This window comes from Crassostrea angulata, chromosome 2, assembly GCF_025612915.1.
Source record: "Crassostrea angulata isolate pt1a10 chromosome 2, ASM2561291v2, whole genome shotgun sequence".
Lineage (NCBI taxonomy): Eukaryota > Metazoa > Mollusca > Bivalvia > Ostreida > Ostreidae > Magallana > Magallana angulata.
The window spans coordinates 4,969,140-4,984,580 of record NC_069112.1 but is presented as its reverse complement, the minus strand read 5'-3'; the positions used below and the strand labels follow the sequence as shown (position 1 = coordinate 4,984,580).

Sequence of the window (15,441 nt, the reverse complement as noted above, 5' to 3'; positions counted from 1 at the left end):
ACTGGCCTATACGCCATTGCCAGTCTACTACTGGACTGACATGATGCACCAATGACAAAGAAAGTCTCAGGGCTGGCAAGGCTGGTTCAAAGGCTTGACTTGCTGTTTTGACTTTGGTGCACTGGCCATTACGCCATTGCCAGTCTACTACTGGACTGACATGATGCACCATTGTCAAAAATGATCCAATTAGGGTCTTTTGTCCAGTAGTTAGCTCACTTTATGCATTTAAACAGCTGTATAAAGTTGGAATAAATTTTGATGCTTTCTTTGTTGTAGATGTTGGTTTCAATCAAGCAGGAGGATCATTTTTATTACTGTTGTCATCAGCTACTCCATTGGAAAACATCAACACTTGCTTTTTCCCATCCTTTGTTGTGATCGTTATTCTCCTTCCAATTAATGGTGGTGGAACTCTCATCCATGATTGTAATCCAATCCTGCCATCAACTCTGCAAAACACAATAAGATTTGTTTATATCATTAACTACACATTTTCAATCACAATTACAAATGTGTATTAGAAAATTGAGAAATAAGATTTTGTACATGTACTTACTCGAACAGCGATTGTTCTGGCTCTCTAGACAGTGGATCAGTGGAGGATGAGCTTGGCACCAATCGCAAAGGAGGGTATGGGGCAACTGTTGGGGCATTCTGCATATCTCTTCTCTCCGGTATTACTTCGGGCAAATTCTGATCCTTCAGAAGTTGTTCCTTTTCCTCTTTAGATGGTTTTCTGAGTGGAACCTTTTTTGGCCTCCCTTTCTTCTTATTTGTCCCATGAAATCTTGGTTGCAAGATATTATTTGCATTACCTGAAATTTTCTCTGTCTCTTTGAGCCCACCTAAATCATCTGCAAGGTTGATACAAGCCTCATTGCCAGCTTTGATGGTCTGAAGTGATTGAATTATGTTTGGGAGCCTAATGCCTCTGACTTTAGGATGACTGAGCTGTTCTTCAATCTGCTTTATCAAAGTTTTGATTGTATTGAGCTGAGTTTCCTGTCCTGGTGAGGTGTCCTGAGACTGAAAAGAGTCTTGACTAGGATTGACAAAAAGTGCCTTGTCCTCACAGTCATCCTCATTGTTTTTAAGTGTAAACATGCTATGGACTTTATGAACATGTTTACATAAAAACCCATTTATGTAATCTGGACAGTTGCAGTGATACATGTGATAGCATAAGTCTATACAAGGTATTTCTCTGCATCTAAGGTAACAATGCTCCTCCATACAATATAGATGGCAAATTTCTATCAAATATTGATTATCCTGGGATTCTACAATAAAAAACCTGTCCGATAATTGCTTTATATGTCCATCGGGAATTTGAAGACTACTTTTATGCCTGTTTTGTGTATCACTGTCCTCTTTAGAAGGCATATTATATGCCACCCTCTTAAAATGGTTGATGAATAGATTATTTTCCAATTTCAAAAGAGTTTCCAATAAAACATCAATTCTCCTATTCCTTTTTCCTTCAAAATAAATAGTTTTTAGTTGATTGTGGAAACTTTCTACAAACATGTTTGTATCAACCTTGCAATAGTCCCCTTTCCTGAAGCACTTTGCCCATTTTTCTGCTCTGCTAAAATAATGATCCTCCATGTATTTTAAAAATGCTTGATTAATTACCTGCAATTTGGCAACAAAGGCAGACTTATACTGTAAAAATTCATCTTCAGTTTTGGCCTCCAACATAGCACACAGAAAACTAAACACAGAACTTTTGTGCTCGTCATTCTTAAAATACTGTTGGACATTGCGAGTCCATGACCTGTATATGTGCCATATGCACAAATAATGTTGCAAATCATTTCCAAAAATAGACCTTGCAGCATTCCAACCAGCATTATCATCATCTGTCATTATGACATTCAATTTTGTGTCTGGAGACCTTGACTTGACAGACTTCAAGAATAAGGCAATAGCTGTTTCATCCTCCCTGTTAGAAATGCAAAATGCGACAGGGTAACCTCTGCGAAACTGGTCAGGAACCAAAAGAGTAATCAACTTAAAGGAATAGCTGTTAGTTTTATGAGTTGAATCCATGCATACTATTCTGTTGGCAAACTTTCTATAAATCTCTAATTGTTGCTTGGTCATCAATACTAGCAAAAAATCCTCCCTGGTTAATCCTGGTGTTAAAGAGGGATCATTTTCAACATCCTGTTGCTTGAATAATAAAACTGGATTAAACTTCTCCCTTTTGAGCATTTCAACCTTTAAGAAAGTAGAAATAGCATCATTGCTGTGCTGAATAACTGATGGATCTGCTAATTTTTTCTTTAAGTTATGAATTGTTCTACGATCAATCAAATTGTAATACTTGATGTCCCCCAAGTTATCACGGTGATCCCTATCTGAAAAGCGCTCCCGTATCTTGTCAATGATGTTATTTATTGGTATTTTCAGGGACAACATTCCTAAAATTTCTGTTTTTATTCCCTCAGGTATCGGTAAAAATTTGCTGTTCTCAAATGATAGGGAATGGGTATGAGATTTGATATATTTAACACATATTTTTCCATCTTTTTTTTCCGGCACAGAAAATCTTGCTGGACAGATGCTATTCAGTTGGCAACTACCCTTAATGTTTTTTCGTGAAAACTTCATTTGATATCCCCTGTTTTTATGCGATCTTATGCAACCATTCCTATGGCATTCCAAGGAGTAAACCTTCTCTTTCTTTTTATTCTCTTGAACCTTATTCCTCATGACAAACCTTGTGTTTGTATTCATTTCTTCCTGTTCTTTAAACTTGCAGAAGTCATCCTTATTTTGAAAAGAGAGCTCTTCTATCTCAATATTTGCCCCATGTGCTACAATTTCATGTTCAACAAGCTGCTCCAATGTTCTAAAATATAGGGGACATGATGATGCCATGCACTGGTATGACTTTCCTTTATTCTGCTTTTTGTTGTGGTTGTTAGCCTGGTGCTTTTTTAGAGTAATGAAGGAAGAAAATGTAAGTTTGCATTGAGAGCATGTGTGTTTCTGCTTAGGGGAACTTGGCCCACTGCACTCTGCCTTAATAGAGTAACTATGCAGCTCTGACAAATGACTTTGCAAATCTTCTAAATCTCTGATGCTATTGGAGCTAGTGTCATAACTTTTGTGGCTGTTGCTTGGGATTTCAACTTTCTTTAAAAATGGTGTACTTGTATTCCATGGCTTTGTGTGGAGATTATCCTGACTGCTAACAAAAGGATACACTGGTGGATCAGAAACCTGGTCTCTTCCTACATCTGACACTGCCTCATAATGACCTCCACCAAAACGCCTCCAAATGATATGTATGTGGTTCTGGTTTGCAGTACTTGTGAAAGAGTTTTCCATTGTAATAACTTCAGATGAGGAATCATCTCCACCAAATGTAACCAAAATATTAATGTTGAGAGCCTTTGCCAGTGCATATATACATTCCTGTCCTGCATAAGTATTTGGTTGACCCAATCTGTTAATTTGTTCCAATGCAGTTCCTCTATCTGATAAAAAGTAATCTGAAAATTCTGCAATATTAGCCCTTAAAGTATCTACTGCTAAATTTCTTAAGTATGCATGATTATTCTGGTGACCGTAAAGTGAGAAACTTACAGCACGAAACAAACAATTTCCATCGCCCATGATGGAAACGCGCTGGAGACCGAATGTTCTTAAATACCTGTCTTGACGCTCTACTTCCGAGTCCATTTGCTGGTAGTTTCTTATCACCTCCATGAAATTAAATCCCTGTTATTATAATAAATATGTACAAATATTGCATTTTCATGGGTATCAGTTATAAAAAATGTATTCAGTTGAAGATCAACATATAGTAATAGCAGCATGCAGCTTCATAAAATTGGGGGTTTGTTTTGTCTGATTGCCCAAAAGTATCGAGAGAGAGGGGGAGAGAAAGAGAAAGAGAGAATACTAGTTGTTGAACATGAAGGGTCAATAGTTAATGTCCGTTCACCCTTGATTGGAGCTGGATAATGAATTTATTTCCTATGTAAACCAAAAAATACTATTCCCCATGTCCAATCAAAGCTACACTTTCAAGATATGCTATTTATTATTATTGTGATGTCACATTTAATCAATTGTGACGTCAGGTTATTTACCTCCAGCTCAAGTCGGGTGTACAGATATGGTTTATTAGCCAATCAAATCTTGTGTTACGAGCTATATAGCATCGTCGGAACCCAGAGGTTTCTATCCATTACACTGAGTGTAACGGATAGAAAACCCGTGGGATCTGACGATGGCTATATAGAAAATAAAGAGCTTTATATTCTGGTACTCAAGAATCTGCAATTACTGGTAAAATTTGTTCAGTCATTGAGTCTATTAAAAAGAAACGCCAAGTTTCCTATTTCTTATATAAATTATCAATTCTGCTATTTATTAAAGGTTGATATATGTGTTTAAACATTTATAAGTATTTTTCATGTAATCTTTTCCTAAATATTTACATTCTACTGTGTTTTTCCATTGAATGCTGTGATCTTTAAATGTCTTTAAATGCAACAACTAATCACTGGGTACTCAAAAGTTAAAATGACAAATTTTATTACGTCACAAACGTTGAACGCTGTAAACTGCACCGTCACGAGTGAATTAAAAATCAAAGTTCTCGCTTGTGGCTGTTAATGTAGCTTTTCCATTAATATTAACTTAGGATAAGATAGCAATTTTAAGGTATAAATCACATTTGCAGACAAGGCAAGAAGTTAAAAAAAGTGTAAATATAAGCATTAAATCATGATTTTTTAAAGTATTCAGTCTCATTACTGCAGCGATGTGTGCATACAAATTTTCATAACGCGCTAATGAGACTGTATACTTCAAAAAATCATGATTTAATGGTATAGTTCATGTAGTTTTCCTTTGTAAATCTAACAACATAAAATATAATCCTGATTTCGCTTCACTGTGATTTCATGTTTAGAGTATTACCAGGTATTCATAATATTAGAGCTTTTTGTAGGGCAAAACAAAAAAGTGAAAAGATATACATGTATAAAGGGTCCTGGGTTATCATCTTCTTTTAGAATTCCAAGATAATATAAACTATATAGCTTTATATGTACATGTAAGAGTTTTTGTAGACCAAGATAATTGTAAGGAGATCAAAATAAGGTCCGACATCAAATTAATTACTCTGAATGTCTTGTAAATTTAAGAAATGATCCATTTTTATCAAGCAAATCATTGATACATATACTATTACATGTACAATTTTCTTATTATACCATTCAGTAAAGAGAAGTGAATTTTTACAGTATATGCATCATAATCTGTTTTTAATATACCATGACTGATGATGTTCAGAAATTCAAAAAATCTATACATTTGTGAATAAATTTCCATGAAAATCATTAATTATCAGTTTCCTCAATCTATTATCATTGACAATAAATCAACTTGGCATGAAGCCTGTTTGACTAGGATTATAATAAAATCAAACATATTTTTTTATTTTCTAAGCATACATGGCCCCTGGGTCAGGGATTCTGGTGTTAAGACAGGGCTCTAATAATTATATAGGATAGGGTGGTGTAGTTTTGTCCAATTATTTTTTGGTACTTAAGATTTGTTCAATTATGTCACTGTATATTATGCTACAATTTTTAATTTTTTTTTTTTTTAGAATTTAGAAAGTTAAATTAATTAGATTAAGCACTCCCGGAATATTAAAAATGATTTCATTAGCCCTGTAGTCATAATATATAATATAAATATATACAAGTGTTCTCTAATTCAAAATTTGTTTGGTTTTTTTTTCTCCTTCATCTGTGTAAAATAGATTTCTCTTAATTGCATGTAGGTCTATGATTTCTTAATTTTTTCTACACCCCCCCCCTCCCAAATTTATTAAGGAACGAGGGACAATTCACCAGTTAGATTAAGCATAACGTGCCACTTTGTTTTAAAATAAATAGGCCAATAACATCTAGAGTTTTCTTTTCTTTATAGTCTATATATACAAGAGCCATTAAAATGTCACCTCTCCCGACATTTCTTAAAGATTTTATGGCTTATAATTAGGTATATTTTATAATAATTTACAAGGACTTATATTTATATGGCCTTTCACAAAATGGTAGGACATTAAGATCAATTAGATCAGAAATGTCTAAACCTTAATGTTTTCTTCATAAAATTATTTATTTTTATGTAAACATATTATATATAAATAGCATGGCTTTGAATTATTGTGACATTGACTACATGTTGTACTACATGTAATTACATGCAACATAATTATCTTACATTATCCAAATCCTCAGGGGCTATTTCCTCAAGTAATACATCTTCCATCTATAAAGAACAATGAAAAACAACACAAAAATATAAAAGTGCAGAGCTAGATATTAGAGTTGCTAATTAAGTCTACATGTATGATACTTGTTAGGATGTACCAGTCAGTAGATGTAGTATTTTACATTACAGTACACTTAGTATGATCTTGCAATATAACTAATTACAGGGTCTTAGTATGAAAGGAAACTGCATATTTGATATATTCCTTCAAAATTTATGATACATGTACATGTACTAGTACGTGTACATGTATATCAAATATCTTAAAGTATATTTAAATCTACTGAGTATTTTCTTTCCTATTTCTTAAGAAATCTAATTGTGTTTAAACAATTACTGACAAAACTGAACACTTTATTTCCAGTGACGATATGTGCGTACCTAGTATATGGTGGTATTCAACATATATACAGATTAATCCATTCACTGTGTCATTTCAGTACATATACTGGCAGACAGACAGACAGACATACGGGTGATATCCCCCTGTACTTTGTTTGCAGGTGTATAAAAATGCTTTATTTGGTGATTCATACAGTATAAGAAGCAATTAATGCAGAAAAAAGTTGGTTTCTGTATTTATGCTTGCCTTCTTTATAGCTTGAATGAAACACCAAAGAAATAATTTTGATGTTTTAATCAAGATTTTCATCAAATTTGCACTGTTTGCACATTTCATTATAAATGTCAATATCTGAATAGAATAAAGTACCTCAATATCTGGAATACTGGGTGGATCTGCCATCAATCTGCTGCTGTCATCTTGCATTGGCTGTTAAATTCAAGTGAATTGTGAACATCAAGCAGTTGGAGAAAAAAGCATTATTATAAGCACTGACATGTAACAGTATAATTAACATCCATTGTTGTTACTGAATCTGTACACAGTACAGAATCAGTAACAACAATCAAAACAGTGTAGCATAAAAGTAAAACTGATTTAATTTAAAACATTAACTTATCTTGCACAATTTGGCAGACAGACAGACAGTTGATATCCCCCTGTACTTTGTTTGCAGGTGTATAAAAATGCTTTGTTTGGTGATGCATACAGTATAAGAAAGTAGCAATTATCGCAGAAAGAAGTTGGTTTCTGTATTAATGCTTGCCTCCTTCATAGCTTGCATGAATCACCAAAGGAATGATTTTGAACATTTCATTATAAATGCCAATATCTGCATAAAGTACCTCAATATCTGGAATACTGGGTGGATCTGCCCTCAATCTTCTCCTGTCATCTTGCATTGGCTGTTGAATTCAAGTAAATTGTGAACATCAAGCAGATAGAGAGAAAAGTATTAATGTAAGCATTGACATGTAACAATAGAAACATCCATTGATGTAAACAAATTTATACACAGTGTAGCATGAAGGTTAAAACTGATTTAAGTTAGCACATAAACATATCTTGCACAATTTGATTGAAAGGATAGATAGACTGTAAAAAGCTTAGTATTATTTTACATGGTAATCATACATTGAACTTAACATGTTGATTGTGTTTAATATTTAATGCAATATTTCTATACTATAGTAGTATCCAAATTATGTGCTTGTAAGGAGGTATTAGAATTTATACATATACTGTTTATTACAGTACATGTATTTTGAAATATAATTCCAATTGAAATAAACCTGATAGTTGTCTTCTGTTTCATTTCTTCTCTGGGTATTATTGGGGGAACAAGAGCAAGGGGGTTCAGCATTATTCTGTAAAATATAATAATACCATCTGAGAATGTATGAAAACATTATCATTATTGTAAACATACAATGATGTTTCTGTATATTCATTGTGCCTTTGCAAATTATTGTAATTGTGTTTGTGTCAATAAAATATTTGTATAATTGATTGGCAAACAAGATGTCAGTTAAGACTTTATATGTAACAGTTATTGGTGACTTACTGGCAAGGAGAGATAATCATGGTCTTCATATAGACCTGACCTTATTGGGATACCACCAACTGTTGTTTGGATTACCAGAAGAACCTATTAATGAAATGAATCACATAAGTTACAACATGAAAAAATATATCCAATTATTTCTTCCAATTCTTATCAATACCACTATTTTTTTTATATCATTACAGTACATTTCAAGTCACTAGGGGGTTTGGAGGGTTTATAAAATGAAGTAATTGTAGTACTTGTCTACTTGATGCTACACATATTTATCCACAGTTTGTTTAGTATTTTGTATATGCCTGATTGTAAAATGGGCATTGGTCATGAATGAATTAAAATTTATATACATGAAAATAAATATTCTCATTCACATTGCTTATAAAGAAAGTCAAGTTTGTATTAAAGTACCCCCCCCCCCCCCCCCATTTGGCAGATTATGATTTGATGAAAAAATATTAATTACTATTACAAAAGCAGTATGATGTAATATAAATATTATATCTTGTGTGGACAATTCACTTCTAATGAAACGAACCGAGTTCAAATCATAAACAGACACAGTTATAACATTTGTAAACACAGCTTATATCAGTGTGCAGAGAGAATTGTTTGTATTTGGATTGTGTATGTTTCTTGCGTATTATGTATGGTTTTGTGGCTAATTATGTAAGAAAATTATAAATCATAACATGTTAAACTTCCCCTTGTAAATTACAGTTATAAACACGTGCTGCAACGCTTACATTTAGAAGAACATAAAGTGAGGCATTTGAAAGCGCCGCCATCTTCAACTTCTAAGTTTTTTAGCGCATGCGCGAAATCTGTTCCATGTTTACAATTTTTGCGCATGCGCAACGTCACTACCGGTTTTGATCTCACCCGTCCCCTAACCGCATTCTATTTAAATTAGCTACAAAACGGAAGTTGAGAAAATCGCAATGCATGACGGTGCCAAATACTCCGTTTGCGGAGTTTACTCCTTTTTCGGAGTCCGCCCAGACTGATCACGGGAGGCTCTTTATTTTATGTTTCCACAATATCATATTTGCATGGATAAACTTGGAAACGATAAAACATAATGCGTGTTAATTTTCATTTTTTCTGTTCACCAAAGAAAATACGGGAGATAACTCTAACACAGCGCATTCACTATAAAAAAAATCCCGAGAGTTTCGAATGTCAACATGGTGTGCAAAAAACGTTGTTGAAATACATGTATGTTGAATTCTGCGATTATAGAATTAAACTTTTCGAACTTGAGAAAGGTACATGTATTTACAGCTTTAAAAGGGTTTGTTGTGAACAATTTGACTGTTATTTTCAATGCAACTTTATTATTTTTCTCCAAAATCGTTTTGGAGCTATTTTGCAATTTTCTGCTACATTACGGGTAAACAATGGTAAATATGGGAGGCATTTTAACTGTGGTGAAGGCCTTTCCCGAAACACAGTTAGATTATTCCAACTCAGCAGAGTGCAGTGAAATTAATAGCATTATTGTAGGCTTGAAGTTTGGTTATGCAAATGGCAACAATATACGGTGTTTTGATGTATCTATTTTGTAAATGCCTGGTATCGTTTGCAGTGTCAACCCATGCAAGCACGGGTCAAAGTCTAGTGATTTTTAAAAAGCATAAAACATTTCTACGTGCAAATTTACTTTTAATTGATAAAAATGAGCATAATATTAATTCATTTAAGAAAAAAAACTATCCCGCAGAAACGCTATATATATACAATATTTAAATGTGTATCAAATGACGGACCGGCTCCTGGCGGCCCGTAATGAAATATGACATGAATTAAGAAAACAAAGCACAGATGTACACATGTGTAAGGATACGACAGAATATAAAACGGACTAAACTCATCAAGTTCTGACTGGCCAGGTATCCTATAGGTAGATAATTGCCGCCAAAATGACAATCTAAATTGTATTTTGCCGTCAAAAAGACAATGTTGAATTTTTTATTTCACAAACGCATAATGAAATTTGACACGAATTAATATAAAAGAAAGGTTTTTCTTAAATTTACATACAAAAATTTGAATTAACATGAAGTTGCCCTCCCCCCCCCCAACACACACTTTAAAGGGACCATGTAGAAAATTGAACTGAAAATAAGGAAATAATCAGTGAAACTGAAGTTAAAAGTACCCCCCCCCCCCCCTACGGATTGGGAATATCAGGGTTTTGGAATGTAACCTATAAATTTCTTTCTTTCTTTTTTCTTGCCAAGACTTTTTGGATAAGTCTGCCCCCTCTCACGTTCAAAAACGATGCTACGTGCCTGTTTCCTCAATGTTGACATTTCTTTTCAATTATAGATCTAAGTCGTTGGTTCAGACACAGACCCCCCCCCCTTTAAAAAAATATGTTTACTTTGAGTATATATACGTTAAGTAATATAAAGATTAATTAAGTAATAATGAAAACTAAGTTGACCGATTAATACATTAAAAACTAAATATTCGTTTTCCATTTTTTTGAAAACCGGTATATTCATCATCTGGGACTGAAACGACTTGGGGTCGAAATTGTTGGGTGGCGAAACGTCTAAGCATCGCTGTGACGTATGTCGACCAGACAATAGTGAATAGACAGATTTGGGAAGAGGAAAGGAAAGTTTATTTCTATTCGTTAAGATAATTGTTCCGCGTGAAACAAAAGGTTTGTCATATCATATATTCTACAATGTAGTCTACTTCTTGAATACACCATGCCAGTGACAATATATGTGAGATAAAACGCGATATATTTAAAAATCAACTAGGCCTAACGTTACATATTGAAATAAAATGGCTACCCGGAAATCGTATCATTCATGTATATGTAAAGTTTTCAAGAAAAAACTGGTGTAACTTAGTTCGGGTAAGGGAGGAGGGGGTAAGTTGTTTCAATCCAACAGCTGTATGTACTGGCCTAGATATAATAAGTGATTAATGATTTCAATAAGAAATATAACGTTACCACAATCTCGATGACCTACATTTTTTTCTCTAAGCTTTTATACCCCACCCCAGAAAATTCCCATTACTTAATTCTATTATATCTGAGAATTTTCGTACCCTTAGTCCCAAATTTTGAAATGCCCCCAGTAAAGAAAGGAAGTCGGTGATAATATAATTTTTTTATTGATTTTCACTCCTCATTAACTGATTAAATTAACATTATATAAAAATTTAAATAAAAAATCTACTGTGGAAATGAATTGCGTCGCCGTCCTTAAACATGTATAACATGTAAGAAATGGGGTCAGTGGTTATCAATGTCTTAATCACTTACCTGAATTACAAAAAAAAATATAGAAAAAAGTTGACATTTTGTCAATAAACTGAAAAATGCCTGCACCACAGTAACTGCTCACACCTTTGGTATTTCAACAAGTGTGATATGATGTCCATCAACTATAATTGATTACATTTTTATACCATGAACGATTAGTAGTAAACCTTTTACATTAATTTGTAAACAATGAACAAATTGTGTTCTACCTCTATATGAATAAATCATATACATCAAATAGGGAGGTTGAATGGGGGATGACCCCCCTCCCCCTCCCCAATTATTTTTTTTTTCAAAATCGTCTTTTATCTGAAATTTTTATTTGGAACAGTTTTAATAATTATAGTGAAATTTGACCTTAAGAACAATCAGTTTCAGCGAGCAGTAATACGGAATCTGTAATTTTTATAAATATTAAATGATAAATTTATTTTGTACCCTTGTCCATTTATAAGTTTTAATTATAAAACTGTCTTTTTAAAATCAATTGTATTACATTAACTTATATAACAAAGCTATTTTTAGATGAAGCTATTTTAAACGAACTCTTTTAAAAACGCGCTCTAATACAGACGTTAATTTATGTGTACTAAGTCATCAGTTTCAGAGAGCAGTGATACGGAATCGGAAAAAACCACAGTGTGGTGATCTGGAAACTCGGGTTACTGTCGTATCGCCCCGAAGCCAAAGCGCCCCATGCACGAGCGCCCCAAATTCGTTTCACGAGCGTCCCAAAGTAAAATAATCATTATACCTTACGTCTTGGAAAATTTGCACGAGCGCCCCAAATTGGATTTTCCAATATTGTACTAAAATCGGGATCGTTTTCACGAGCGCCCCAAAATGATTATCCTGATTATGTCTTTCTGCATGGAATCTTGTTGGATTATTTTTTTACGAACGTGCCCTGAAGTTGCCTGTGTAATAAATATTTGAAACCTGATTTTGCTTTAAAATGTATGTTGGAGAATCTCACTTTTACGTTAAATAAGCATCATTTACACGAACGCCCCCCAAATGAGATTATTCAACTAAAATCAACGTTGGTGTGTGAGTCCCCAAGTTTGGATTAATTTCACGAGCGCCCCAAAATGGTTTTGTTTATTAGTCCTTATAATCTTCGATGGAATCTCATTAAACTTACACATTATTATTCCGAGCGCCCCAAAATACATACCTCAATTTTTTTTTATTTCGAGCGCACCAATTCTGTTGAATTGTACAAAGTATTCTTATTTTTGAAGGAAATTTTTAATAATGTCAGATATAATCCAACACAATTGTTCTTCTACTCTCAAATTTTCCGCGCAAACCTCTAAATATGTTTTTTAAGCTTACATTTACAGTCAATCATTATAAGAAAAAAAAAACAATGCGTTATATGTTATATGCTATAATTGTATTTGCAGTGATATATAGGGCCAATGGGACGGGTGTGTCATTATTTATTTTGTATTACATATACCATATGTGTGAAAACATTAGCTTCCGAAGACAACTGACGATGATGTAATAGAAGGGGATATTCGGAAACATTATAAGGTGTCAAGGGAGGGGGTATCCTGTCACGGTATCAGGAGAAAACTTACCCAGACACGTGGGAGACGTTGGCTTCGTCGTGTACCCCTTTGATTAGATGTGTGTACACCATGTACTAGTATACACTGTGTGTATTGTATGTATACATTGATTGTGTTCGGTATTTTGTAGAAACTATCAATAATGAACTAAAACACACCAAAAGGAAACGTGATATTTATAAAGGAAGCAATAAACAGACCTGTTTACAAATATTGGTATATATTCTTTAAATTTACAAGAAAATCTAATAACATGGAATATTGTGATCTAAGTTTGTTCTTATGATTCGAATTTCGTAATAAGTATCCAGTTAATAGGTATGCATAGTTGTAGGTTCTTCAAAATGTCCTTATTTGTAAATTCTTTAATTTGGCGTACACAACAAGAAACATTTATATAAAGATTCTGTTTATATCTGTATATATAAACATTTGTTAACTTAAAATATTACGACCCCCCCCCCCCCCCTCCATTTCTGAATGTTTTATCTTTAGTCGATAGAATATGAACGATTAAGGAAGGAGTCTTTTCTGGTTTTCGACTTGTCAGACGTAAATTTAATTAATTGTTCATTAAATCAAGATGAAAGGAAATTAAAATAGGAAATTTTTCTTTCTTTTTTATTATCATACAACTTGGCATAGAAAAAGTAATCAATGTTAAGAATCTAACAAGGACTATATTTTTGGCGTAATATTGGCGTAGGAAAATATCACATGTTTCGCAATTCAGAATTGCTGCAGATTAATGGGTCTGTTTTAGCATTTTAAAAACAATAACAATAATGTGTGATTTTTTTACTAATGTGAACTAATGATATGATACTTGGGTTTCGGAATATGCTTTTAAAATATGATTTGCCTATCAAATTATATTTTATAAGCTTTGTAAAGCGCCCATTCTATACATTGATGTTTGTGAAAAAAGCACTAAAATAAGTTTTTCTCTCTTATAAAATGGTCAATATATTAGCTTTTCTGTCAATTTATATCTTTATATAAAGCCTTCATTATACATAAAAATCAGAAATATTTTGTTATTGGAAGCATAAAAAAATAATCAAAATTTCTTAAAAATTTAAGAAATTTAGAGGAAATGCGGGCTACGCAATATAAATATAAGTATAGAAATTAATTCCAATTTAGTAGTATAAGCTAATAGACATTCTTATATTCTATCATTTCATTGAAGAATAAAATCTTCAAATCTTAAACAAATGTCTACAAAACAACAAAGAGCTACCCTTATTTCTATCATCTTTAATGTTGAGGAAAAAGGTAGTGACCTTGACCTGACCTTTATGCGAAAACAAAAAGGTCAAATTTGATTAAACTGATAAAATCATTTGGTAATATGATCCGTTTGACTGTGTCAAAATTTCATGAATTTCTTATTATAAGAAGTATCTTTGATAATGAGAAGACTCCTTCCTTAAATGCATATATATTTGCATACCTCTTTCCGAGAATCTTAAAAAAAATTAACTAAAGAAACCTCACCGAACAGGGGAATATGTTTAGGTAAACTCAGGTATATATATTAAAGATCCGAACATTATTGATTCTGTTGTTAAATTGGTTGCAAAAGTTTCCTAAAATTACATATTAGTATGACCGTGCTAAATAAGATTACAAAATTTTTTAAAAAATTATAAATTAGATAAATAAATTAATGTTTTGTTAAATAGAGAAAGAAAATAAATGAGAATATTCACTTACCTTTTTCTTGCAATCGTACGAATGTCAACGAAGGAATAACACCCAACACCCTGGATTGACAATATGTGACGTAATGGGGGGGGGGCGTTGGAAGGTCAATTGGGTAGATAATTGTCATATTGTTTGATGAATATCAATTTCAGTGCTCATGCTTTGATCTTTGTATAAAAAACAGTTTACGGAAATATTTGTCATCGCTTTATATCAGCATTGTTATTTTTGTATAGCAAAACTTATTCTGGGACGCTCCAAAATTAAAATTAAAAAAAAAAAAAACATAAACTCGAAAACTACATTTTGAAATATAATAATAGACAGCGAAACTTAAGCAAAAAAAAACACCCCCCCCCCCCCAAAAAAAAAACAAAAAAAACAAGCAAGAATAGCAATTTGTGTAGCACTTGGAAAAAAGGTCATTTTACATTCATAATATTTCAGTGCGAAACTTATTTTGGGGCGCTCGTAAAAAAAAACAAAATAAAAAAAAGCAACGACATGATTTACCATTCGGAGCATTTGGAAATTTTGCTCATAACATTCCAATTATTACTTTGGGGCGCTCGTACGTGAAAAAATTTAATCATGAAAAAAAGCAACATTTGGGGCGCTCGTGACATACACTTGCAGTGATTGGGAA

At 33.0% G+C, this 15,441-nt stretch overlaps 2 protein-coding genes and 1 pseudogene across 2 annotated transcripts; all 3 read right to left on the bottom strand.

Moving 5' to 3' along the window:
• Window positions 1-326: 326 nt before the first annotated feature.
• On the bottom strand, window positions 327-1,530 carry LOC128170723 (uncharacterized; annotated as a pseudogene).
• A 691-nt stretch (window positions 1,531-2,221) lies between these two features.
• On the bottom strand, window positions 2,222-6,007 carry LOC128172022 (OTU domain-containing protein 3-like). The gene is made up of 3 exons (XM_052837789.1): window positions 5,996-6,007; window positions 2,592-3,735; window positions 2,222-2,226 (listed from the first exon to the last, which is right to left on the bottom strand). The coding sequence occupies exons 1-3, from the start codon at window positions 6,005-6,007 to the stop codon at window positions 2,222-2,224; spliced, it is 1,161 nt and encodes a 386-aa protein (XP_052693749.1).
• On the bottom strand, window positions 5,680-9,004 carry LOC128172021 (uncharacterized). Its single transcript, XM_052837788.1, has 6 exons — window positions 8,963-9,004; window positions 8,220-8,303; window positions 7,948-8,022; window positions 7,501-7,560; window positions 7,025-7,084; window positions 5,680-6,309 (listed from the first exon to the last, which is right to left on the bottom strand). The coding sequence occupies exons 1-6, from the start codon at window positions 9,002-9,004 to the stop codon at window positions 6,253-6,255; spliced, it is 378 nt and encodes a 125-aa protein (XP_052693748.1). The 3' UTR covers window positions 5,680-6,252.
• Window positions 9,005-15,441: the final 6,437 nt, after the last annotated feature.

Coding starts and splice junctions, on each gene's coding strand:
- LOC128172021 (XM_052837788.1), bottom strand. CDS start 9,004: ATGGCGGCGCTTTCAAATGCCTCACTTTATGTTCTTCTAAAT. Junction 8,023..8,219: donor ATGATTATCTCTCCTTGCCA/GTAAGTCACCAA, acceptor TATATTTTACAG/AATAATGCTGAACCCCCTTG. Junction 6,310..7,024: donor CCAGTATTCCAGATATTGAG/GTACTTTATTCT, acceptor TGTTCTTTATAG/ATGGAAGATGTATTACTTGA.